General features: G+C 43.0%; 1 protein-coding gene across 1 annotated transcript in view; it reads left to right on the top strand.

Annotated features, from left to right (window-relative positions):
• The window catches only part of ube2na (ubiquitin-conjugating enzyme E2Na), a 15232-nt gene extending 4637 nt beyond the window's left edge, over positions 1–10595 (top strand). Inside the window, exons 2-4 of the mRNA XM_080545160.1 lie at positions 6390–6636; positions 9034–9174; positions 9866–10595. Coding sequence (XP_080401286.1) covers positions 6390–6636; positions 9034–9174; positions 9866–9912 — 435 coding nt within the window. The 3' untranslated portion in view covers positions 9913–10595. The remainder of the gene's footprint in view (positions 1–6389; positions 6637–9033; positions 9175–9865) is intronic.
• The last annotated feature ends 1352 nt before the right edge of the window (positions 10596–11947 follow it).

Raw genomic sequence — 11947 nt, 5'->3', positions numbered from 1 at the left:
TGAATTCTTCCTCTCCTATACCAGTAGTCAAGCCTAATAGGCACTTTTAGGGATGCACGATATTATCGGCACTGATATTTATCGGCCCGATAATGGGAAATTAATGTTATTAAATATTTATCGGTTTTATAAAAATTTTGCCGAATGAAGCCGAAATATTTCTGCTTCCGGTTTCCGCGCTCATGATGCTGCGCCTGTGTACAGCCACGCAGTGTGTATAGACGAGACGAGAGCGAAACATGTCTTCACCGGTGTGGACATTCTTCAGAGTTTCTGAGGCAGATAGTGCGTTTGCAATTTGCAACACATGTTCGACAAAAGTTCGGAGAGGAGGGCAAAGGTCTACGAGTTACAACACAACGAATCTCATAAGTCACCTTAAGATTCACCATTGCAAGCACGCTGTATGGAAGGAATATCAAGCACTAGTAGTAGTAGCAGAACAAGGTAGCCTAGCCTCGAAAAAAAAAGCTGCTGTGCCTATTGAATACGCATTTGAAAACTGCAGGAAGTTCACTCGAGACAGCTCAAAGGCTCAAGCAATCAATGAAAAAATAATGGAGTTGATGGCCCTCGACGACCAGCCTTTCTCTGTAGTAGAAGATAAAGGATTTCGCCAGCTAATTTCACATTTAGAGCCCCGGTATACACTCCCAAGTCGCCGCTATTTTGCAGACGTGTGCCTGCCTGCTATGTATGATACAGTCGCCACACACATCCATAGTCTGATCGATACTAGCGTAAGCCAGATAAGTTTTACCACGGACATATGGACTTCTGACGTTAGTCCAGTCAGTATGCTTAGTTTGACGGCCCAGTGGCTGGATGAGGACTTCAATATGAAGAAGACACTGCTGCATGCGCAGGAGTTCTCCGGTTCGCATACTGCGATAGCCATCCGCGGGGCTTTTGAAACCATGTTTGGAGAAGGCTTAGGTGAGCCTTTTTTATTTTCATAAAAGGAGGCCAGATCTTGGCTAAAAAAAGCATTGTGCACTGTCTATAACAGATTCTGTTTGTTAGAGGAAATAATAAATGAACATTTGAAGAGTCAGAAGTGTTCTCTTTGTTGTGTTAACAATAGTGATGTAAGTTAGATTTGGTGAGATCACTATGGAATATTAAATCATCAATCTTTGCTCACTACATAGCCTTTCTTACCTTCAGGTGTGCATGAACTACAGGTTATCAACTGTGAAATTATATCTGAATGGTCTTTATTGTCATTGATATAGTACAGGTACCAAACAACGAAATTTGGGAGGGGGGGCTCCCCTGGTGCTAGGAAATAAAAAAATATCGGTTATCATATCCAGTGTTTTCTCCAGGAATTTTTACAATGGTGGCGGGTGGTCGTGGCCGCGGCGCGCAGCGCGCGCGATTTTTTTCGCGTGCACGCGCGCTCAAAACAACGTTTTTTTTTCTTTTCTTTTCTTTTTTCTAATCACAGCCAAAACTAGAGGATGGCCAAAAAAAAAAAAAAATGAATATACAGAATATAAACTTGTGACTGACAGTCACATACACACACAAAGATCATCAGCTATAATATAATACGAAGTAGGCCTACATGAGCACAAAAGCGGCTAACGTTACTGATTAACTGTTTACTGTAGTGCAGAGAGATGGTAGTCGTAGGCGGCGTATCAAATGACAAAGCTAAACGTTTAATGAAGGACATGAACGATTGTCAACAACACACTCAAGCAGTAAATAGAACAGTCTAAACAACTTGGGTACTACGGACGGAACAATAGTCTCAACCTATAGTTCCGTGCGTGAATTATGTCAACCCACCACATTACAGAAGTAAAATCACAGTCAGATGGAGCATTCGGTAAACAGCTGAGTATCAGCTGAGTTAAAGAAAACAAACTCTTACCTTTGATGAGACCCACATGAGCCCTGTTTTCCCGTACTTCTCCCGTGTGTCTCTTATTGTCCAAATGTTCCCTGAATTTTAGCTGCATGTTTTTCCAGCATGTAATTCCGTTGTCAATAAAAAAATCGTCTCCCCTTCTTTTCCCCTTGACAATACTGTGTCGTTGCTAAAGTGACGGCACATAAGAATCGTTTTTTGACTTGCTAATGTCTGCTAACGTAGCACTTGAAACTGGCGCCGTTCTCTGGACTGCAGCTGCTCCCGCGTTAGCATTAGCATCCATCTTTTCTTCTCCCTTCTCACCGTCACGAGCTCAAATGACACTTGTCGGCCGATCTAACTCTTAACACTCACTTACAGGACTTCTGACACCATGTCGTGTTATTCTATTAAACATACACGTGAGTCCTTCTGTATTTCAATGTAAGTGTCTTTATTTTAACTCGCTCTGTAAGCTCTACAATACCGGTCTCTTGTTGTCTAGTCGTAACCTGCCCACCTGACCTGGGGGGTATTCCATCAACGTCGCTAAAGGAAAATCCTGGCTTATTTTTGATAACTCTCGCGAGACCTATCAGAATATGCCTGGATATTTGTAAGAACTCTCGCGAGATTTATCAGACTAAACCTGGATTTTCCCTTTAGCGATGTTGGTGGAATACCCCCCGGATGTCACTACGGTGGCCTGTACACAATAACAATAATACCACAGTTCACATTTAGACCAATCAGGAGCCCTTGTGTCACGTCGTCAACTGAATGTCATTAATCTGATTTTGGATCAGCGGTTAGAGAGAGATGGGCGTGGATTTAGGTGCACTTTTAGTCAACATCCATTATAGCGCTGATCTAGGATCAGATATATTTTAATCAGCTAAAATGTTTTTTTTTTTTTTTTTTTTGAGAACTTTTTTTTTTTTTTTGTGTGTGGACTGAATCAATTCGTGGCGGAGGAAATTCCATCGTGGCGGCCCGCCACCAATAAATGCATGTAGAGGAAACACTGAATCGGTTATCGGCCACGAGAAGCGGGTAAACATCGGTATCGGTATCGGTTGGGAAAAATGCATATCGTGCATCCCTACTAGGGGTGTAACGATACATCGATTCACATCGATGCATCGATTCATTGACTAACGATCTGATTACATCGATGCAATGTAAAAATATCGATCTATATCGTCATCTTATGCGCGCAGAGAGAGAGAGAGACTTGAAAAAGATACGAATGTTTTTCATTTTTGATGAGAGACAGTAAGTCTATCCCTTTTAATATATATTTTGGAACATCTCTCTGAACCAGGGACGTTAACATACTCGCGTTCGCAATGTGTGACTCGCATTCACCGTGTGTGACTGTCGACTGGCTCGGCTCCACTTCTCGGCTCCTCCTCCTCTCGCGTTCGGCAATCTCCGGTGATCTTCGGAAATGTTCGGCTTGTGTGAGTGCGTCTAATGAGAGTGCGTCTAACGGGAGTCTAATGGGCGAATACATTGACCGTTTTGGACACCAAAGATATTTTTTAACATCTACTCTTCGAGGCGAATCCAGTCAGACCAATATCAGACCTGCTGGACGTGTGTGACACGTGTGTGGACGTGTGTGTTTGTGTGTGTGTGTGTGTGCGTGTGTGACTGGATGTCTCTCTGAACCTGTGTGTGTGTGTGTGTGTGTGTGTGTGTGTGTGTGTGTGTTAATGAGCTGTATGTTAATTACCACTTATTACAATTGATAATTGTGTTAGATTGGCATATGATATCGCGTTATATCGATCATATCGTCATATCGATCTTGAATCGAATCGAATCGAAATCGTATCGTGACTGACATTGTGATATCGTCAAACATTGTATCGTCATACAAACAAATCGATATAATATCGTATCGTGATGAAGCTGGTGATTTACACCCCTAATCCCTACTATGGAATATTAAATCATCAATCTTTGCTCACTACATAGCCTTTGTGTATACCTTCAGGTGTGCATGAACTACAGGTTATCAACTGTGAAATTATATCTGTTCTCATATCGGTTCTCATATCGGTTATCGGCCACGAGAAGCGGGTAAACATCGGTATCGGTTGGAAAAAAATGCATATCGTGCATCCCTAGGCACTTTTATTAATTACTAACTCAAAAATGTAAACATTTTAAAAATAACCACCACACAGGCATGAATAAACACCTAATGGATAGAGATGCTCCGATCTGATCGGCGCCGATCGGTATCGGCCGATATGGCCTTGATCGGTTTTGATCGGAGTTCTCAAAACGGCCGATCAAACACGGCCGATCAGTTTACATAGAGAAATGGCGTCGCCAGTCTGGCAATATTACACAGTGTCGGAAAGAGACAACAAATATGCAGTTTGTAATGTCTGCTCAAAAGAAATACCGTGGAGGAACGCACGCAAGGTCTTTCAATACCACGAATATCATACGGCATTTGCTGCGTGCGTCGATTCGCTCCGAGAGCGCCGAAGCGCACACTGGGCTCGACGTCATAAAGGGACCGAGTGCTTTGATTGGACGAGAGGCGTTCCACGAGTGCTGGTCAGAGTTCCAGCGCGACTTCACGAGCGTAGTGTAGGTAGTGTTCAGCGACGTCATGTGACCCCGTGAGCAGGAAGTCACTCAGCTAGGCGGCCCATAGCAACAACAACTATTAGCGCGAGAGTTTTAAGTCTTCCTCTGTGCACCTTGCACAAGTGTAGATAGCGAGTGACTTTTCAGCATAGCAGGACATATTTTAGATGATAAGAGGGACAGGCTGAGTGCCAAAAACGCTGAGATGCTTGTATTTCTCAAGGCTAATCTGCCAGTGATGCTGCTTAAGAAGTAAGGTTTGAGTCTGAAATCTCCTTAGGTGCAATGTTTTGTTTTTTTGTTTTATTGATTATTGCTGACTTGCTGTCTTATCTCCTCCTAAATATGACTTGAAACTGACTGACTTGAAACAGTATTTTATATTTGGCTATAGCCTGTTTATGTTGCAGTTTAGTTTGGGTATGTTTATTGTTCCTCAGGAAAGCTACAGTATAAGCTCCAAGTTCTCTAAGAGCCCCTAGTTCCTCTCATTCGAGTGGAATGTTGCACATTTGATGTGACAGTGTACATTTTATTTATTATGATTTTTATTTTCACATTTTATTTGTTTTTCCTGAAGTAAGCTACAGGTGGTTGTGAATTCAATAAAACAGATGGTTGTCAATTCATGATACTTTCTCATCTCCTAATTTCATTTGAATACTTAATATACAATGTCAATGGTGTTAAGAATAATTAAAAACATAAATAATGCTACACAATAAATAGAATGCTTCAATTGCCATTTTCGACGCTGTGATCGGTGATATCGGATCGGCAGATCACTGATTCCAGTGATCGGTGATCGGCACCAAAAACCCTGATCGGAGCATCTCTACTAATGGATCAGATTATGTAAAAAACTAAAATCTGACAAAAAAGGAGATAGAACCTTATAATTGTAACATCACGATTTGGCCAACGATACAGAGGGGAGTAGGAGTCTGCGGGGGAGTAGTTTGGCCCAACAGTGTAAAGTGGCATCAGAGCAGCTTTATGAGTGAGTGTCTGGTATCAGTATCACTGCATCCCTCCTCTGCCTCATCTGTGGATTAGCAAGGATCTGTAACCTAGGTGACACCAACCAGCGGGGCCGCACATTTGTAATAGTCGTCCCTGGAGCACGGTTGTCAATAGACTGAACAGAAGGAAATTAGTTTGTGGGTACACTGTGAAAGAGACATGACATCTGTGTGCATCTCTGGGAATGATTCTAAATGATTCTATGCCATGTGGAAGTATATTAGTCTTAGGAGCCCCAGCAGCACGCTTCTCCAGAATGACCAATGTGGGTGAGGGAAGACTGTAGGGATCACAGGAGACAATCTGTTCTGTAGAAGGGGGTATTTGACTTCCTACATAGGGTCATTAGAATAGCACTAAGTTGTCTAGCTAGATCAAAACGTTCACAATCACACAAGTGTCTCTAGGTAGTTTTAGTTAGGCCTATTTGCTTCACTGTTTTAGTGCTTATTCTACATTTACATGTACATGTTTGGCATTTAGCAGACGCCTTATTCCAAAGCGACTTACAATCGATACATTTGACTAAGCAAGTGAATCATCAATCCACCAGTCGTTGCAGGAAGAGTAATCCAGCTCAGGCCCGGGGCCATTGATAGAAGGAAAAACCTTCTTCTAAACGTTTTATTATACATTGTTTTACATTTTTATTTAGACTGTAGACAGTACAAGGGGGGCAAATATAAGTTTTTAGGGGACACAGTAGAGGGGAAAAGCGGGTGTCTTCAGGAGACGCAGTGCTGGGGGGTAGTAGATGTCTCAGGAGGAGCAGTTAAGGTGTAACCTGAAGAGATGGAGGTCTTCAGTCTACGACGGAAGATGGTTAGTGACTCTGCAGTTCTGACCATTCTAACTCTGTGTCCGTCTCCGTCTGCGTGTTTCCTTGTGTTGCTAGGAGACTCAGCGTCTGATGGCGGAGCCCGTTCCCGGGATCAAGGCGGAGCCTGATGAAGGGAACGCCCGCTACTTCCACGTGGTCATCGCCGGGCCGCAGGACTCGCCCTTCGAGGGGGGCACGTTTAAACTTGAACTCTTTCTCCCAGAAGAATACCCCATGGCAGCGCCTAAAGTACGCTTCATGACCAAAATATATCACCCCAACGTAGACAAGCTGGGGAGAATATGTCTAGATATCTTGAAAGGTAAGAAACCACTCTGGCTGTTGTCTCAACATGAATGCTTCAACACATATAAGAGTTAGTTATGTACAGGGTTCCACAGTAACGCCGTTTTACTTGCCCGGAGCAAGTAAAACAATCGCGGGGTTTGTTTGCGCGAGCACGACGACGCTGCTGGATCCCAGATATTTTACCTGTGTGCAGGAAGAACAACAGACGGCGCAGGTGCGAGACCAGACTAGATGATCTTGAGTGAAGATATTATCAAAGCGTACGGGTGATCATACCCTTTCATAATATCTTCAATCACAATGTTCCAGTCGTAGTATCTTCTATCTTCTTTTCGACAAACGGCTGTTCTGGCCTGCTTATTATTCTGTGCACGCGCCCAGAGAGCGAGCATTTCCATTTCCAAGAGTTAGCGTTGACGACAAGGCTGAACAGACCTATCGCTAAGCCACGCCCCCTTTGAAAACTCGGACAAACAAACAACGCTCGCTCAAATTCTTCACTGACAGTGACCGACTGACCGACCGTGACTGAATGACATTCAATGACTTACAATGACGGGAGTTCAATTTTCTGATTTACAAGTAAGTAATAGACATGTTTTTGAAAAGATGACAAGAATATTTCGGCTAGAAGCTTTTCACCATCAGATATTAGCGAGTTGTTAGTCTGAGTTTTCTGGCTGACAATTTCTATTTTGGGGCGTGGCTTAGCGATAGGTCTATTGTGTTACTGGAATGACTTGAGTCTTAAATCACAGTCGACATTAACTCTAACCAGGCTTTTTCAACTGATCGTAGCTATCAACATAATATGTGGAATTACCCCCCAGGTCTGTCAGACCAGGCTGGTTAGCAGGCCTGTGCATTGTTTCCTTTGATGTCCCCTCTGCATAGAACCATGTTTGGCATGGGAATGTTATGAGGGATTTGCTTTTTTAAATCTCCCTCGAAAGATCAAGGGCCTCTACGATAACACTGTTGACCTCTCACTGGAGCTGCACCTCACCACTGCAACATGCCACACTAGATACTGGCTCTCCACTGCCCCTAGTGCTGAAAGTAGATACATCAGTCTGTTTGGACTATTGTAACGGTCTCCTTTCTGGTCTTCCGAAGAAAGCTATTGGCCAGCCGCAATTAGTCCAAAATGCAGCAGCGAGAGTTTTAACCAAAACAAGCAGACGAGCTCATATAACTCCTATTTTAGAAACTCTACACTGGCTTCCTGTTAAGTTCAGAATAGATTTCAAGATCCTTCTGCTTGTTTATAAAGCTCTCACTGGCATAGCACCAGAATATGTTCAGACCTTTTTCTATCAGCCCAATAGAGCTCTCAGGTCTTCTGACGCTGGTTTTCTCTGTGTACCACGTACAAAAGAAGAGATTTGGTGAGGCTGCATTCTCATTTTATGCACCCAGATTGTGGAATGCACGGCCAGTTTACATTAGGGATGCAACCTCAACAAATATGTTCAAGTCAAGTTCAAGTCTAAAAACCCATCTTTTTAATATTGCCTTTAAATAACTAAATAATTAAATTATGATTACGTATATAATAGGGTAGTGGTGGTCTAGTGGATAGTGAGTTGGACTTGGGATCGGAAGGTTGTGAGTTCAAATCCCGCCTGAAGCCACACCACTACTAGTGTGCCCTTGGGTAAGGCACTTAGCCCTCAGTTACTCCAGGGGGAATGTCCCTGTAATTCATAATTGTAAGTCGCTTTGGATAAAAGCGTCTGCTAAATGGCAAAATTAATTAATTAAATTATAATGATTAAAGCACTTTGAGCTGCAATGTTTGCAGGAAAAGCGCTATACAAATAAACGTATTATTATTATTCAGGGTATCCGCGGTGTCTTGAAAAGTATTAAAAGTTGATAAATCAATTTTGGGAAAATCAAGACCCTTAATAAGTATTAAAAAGTCTTATCAAGATTTTATTTTATTTTTTATTTTTAGAGTTCTTGAGTTTTGTAGAAAAAACACCTGTGTTTTTCTGAATTAGACTCTGTCCAAAGAGTTTGAGTCCTAAAAACGTTTAGTAAAAGTTCATGAATTTATTAGTTTTATTAAAAAACTAAGATGAACCGGAAATTCTGTTGGATGATAGTGGTCTAGTCTATTGCGAACTCAAACTGTTAAGTTAAAGGTGTCACTGATGTAAACGGTTACAGCTCCAAGTGGCGGTGAGGTCTGGAAAATTATTGACAAGGTCTTTAAAAAGTCTTAGAAAGGTATTGAAATTAACCTCAAGATTCCTGTATATACCCTGTTATTATTATCACTCATCCCCTCTCCCTTTCTCTGCCCCACTGCTCCTCATCCTCCTCGCTCCATCTGTCATTGCTCCGTCACCTTCTCTGTCTTTGGTTTATTTCAAATCTGATTTTTGTCAAATCTGTTTTTCAGATAAATGGTCTCCAGCCTTGCAGATCCGCACAGTCCTGCTATCAATCCAGGCATTACTAAGCGCTCCCAACCCAGATGATCCTCTAGCCAATGACGTTGCAGAGCAGTGGAAGACCAATGAAGCTCAAGCCATAGAGACAGGTGAGAGTCGTAAAGCCGCCAGGGCCTGAACAGTGAGAATGTTCCCCAACTCAATCATCACTCACTTACCCGGATCAAGTTACCGGTAACTTTATATAGACTACCATTCTGCAAAGACAACACTTAGTGCCGTTGTTGCTGCTGCTTTTACCCTGGTGGCAGCTTCAGATGTCTTGCTTAAGTCCTTTCATATCCACAGCAGGGTTTGACAGTAACGCTTGCCCGCTTGCCCGGAGCAAGTAAAAAAAAATCGCCGGGTTTGTTTGCGCGAGCCCGACGACGCTGCTGCATCCTGGATCTGTTTACCTGTGTGCAGGAAGAACAACAGACGGCGCAGGCGCCGGACCAGACTAGATGTGTGAAGATATTATCAAAGCGTACGCGCCTGTCGATCACCCGTCGCATCGCATACGCTTTAATAATATCTTCACTCCACAATCATCTAGTCTGGTCTGGCGCCTGCGCCGTCTGTTGTTCTTCCTGCACACAGGTAAACAGATACAGGATCCAGCAGCGTCGTCGGGCTCTCGCAAACTAACCCGGCGATTTTTTTACTTGCTCCGGGCAAGCGGGCAAGCGTTACTGTCAAACCCTGAACTGTCCACCTCTTGCCCTCCCTCACGCTACCTTCCTTCTCATTGAATGTCTGGTTTCCTCCTCTCACTTCATGTCTTCCTTGTTTGTGTTGCAGCCCGGACATGGACCAGGCTTTACGCCGGGAACAACATAGAAGTGTAGAAAGGCGAAGCGAGCGGAGGTCACGTGTGAACACAACTCCTCCTGTTCCTCACGACCTCCTCTTCCTCTTCCTACGTCGTTTGCATTTAATGGACACCGTCTTAGAAAAAAAAAAGTTATTATTATTAAAAAACAAAACATTAAGGAATATATTATAAAGGAAAAAAAAGGCAACTGCAGACAATTGGTGATTTAAATGCACATTAAAAAAAAGATGTCTTTGTCCTGATTCACTACTGTTCAAATGCATGAGCAGAGTCTTTTAAATCTACTCACATGGCTTTGTTTCTGTTCCCCTTGATCTGGGAGGCGATAGCCAACCTCTGCTTTAAAGAGAGTGCATTTAGAAAAAACTTGGTGTCAATTTGTCTGTTCCAGTTTTTTTTCGGGGGGGGGGCGGGGGGGCTGTATGGGGGTTCTGTCATGACGGCATACTTTTTACTTTTCTTTTAACTTCTTGTGTTGCTGTTTGTTTCTTGAACACAGCTGATTAGCCTCATGTAGACGCACCTTTGAGACAGACTACGGACTAGCGGAGAAAACATCATGTTGCTTCTTTAAACCACATCTGACTTGAACATGAACGCAAAGTAATGATACTAAATATGAAACTGAGCCTGCCACCTTCACTATAACTGTTGCAACTACTGTCAGTGTAGATCCTAATGTAGGCTTATAACCTGTGGCTATGGGGGAGTGAGTGGGGAAGGGGGTGGGGGGGGGGATTCCATCCTCTTTTTTAGGAATATATTTTGTCATTCTATTCTGCCTTTTATTTTATTTGGATCTTTCTTGCCGTAGCCCCACTAGTTACTCTCTGGCTACCCAACGATTTGCTTCCTTCCTCCCCATGGCATTTATTTAACTCCAATTCCTTTGGAGTTGTCTGTTGTTTGGCGATGTGTGTGTGTGTGGGAGGGAGGGGTTTGAGAGCAAGGGGATGGGTGGGTAGGGGTAAAGGGAGGGGGGGGCAGAGAGGCGGGGTTGTTGCAGGAACAAACTCTTAAGAGATCAATGAAGGCTTTGTGTCTCAGCTGTCACGATCGGTCTTTGGTTTAAAAGTCTGTATTCAATTCACTGTTTGTAAATTCATTCTTTCTATTCTACTGGGGGCAGGCGGATATTTTCCTGCTCTCAGTAACGGTATGAGAACAGTCCACCTGCATACTTATGTTTTTTTTTCTGTAAATAAAATCTGTTGATTAATAAGAAATGGTTGTCTGCCTTTTTTGGGAGGGGAAGTAATGAGCGGGCATTGGGGATTTGGTATTTCTAATCTAGACAGTGAGTGAGTGTGTGTTCTCAGTCTGAACCACTAGAGGGCAGCATTGTACAATCAGATTGTGTTACAAGTCACAGTTTAAACTAGAACGTATAAGAGTCTAGAAGGACATGGTGCAATAACGCATTTTAGAACAAAGGCAGTGTTTTTAGTTGGCCTGAAAAGTACACTAGCTTGAAACAAGATTGAGGAGTCAGTTGGACATGAGACGTGGGTACATTTTGCTAGGGGGGGGGGGGTCTTGGGGAATCACTTTTTATTCAAAGCAAAATAATCCTATTATTGAGACCATTTTGCCTACTTCTAACATTGTCCCTACGCCTCGGGCCGAAGCTAAGGCTATTACTGAGGCATACTTATTGGATGTCTTGCTGCTATCCCTGTATGATCCTGATGCGGGGGGGGGGGTAATATATATATATATATATATATATATATTAGAAATAGACATTTCTAGAATTCTAATAGAAATAGAAACAATCGAAATTGAGACTGTTGTTGTTTACTTTGTAAACATTACTGAGGTGTCAATAAGGGCGTTTCATTCATATGTCCGCTTGAGAAACGCCTAGTAAATGAACAGATCTAATCGTGGCATGGAGCTGGGCTGGGGCTGGCCAGTGCGCAGGAGTACAGATCTGATCTGAGATCAGCAGTAGTCTACTATGGGAGAGCTGGCCTAGGGACACATGCATGTTGACAGCGGCGACAAGCCACCAGGATAGGCAGAATCTATCCGAAACACGTCGCCGG

This window comes from Nansenia antarctica (genome assembly GCF_963989245.1).
Source record: "Nansenia antarctica genome assembly, chromosome: 14".
NCBI classification, from domain to species: Eukaryota; Metazoa; Chordata; class Actinopteri; order Argentiniformes; family Microstomatidae; genus Nansenia; species Nansenia antarctica.
This window is presented reverse-complemented; position numbering and strand designations above follow the sequence as displayed.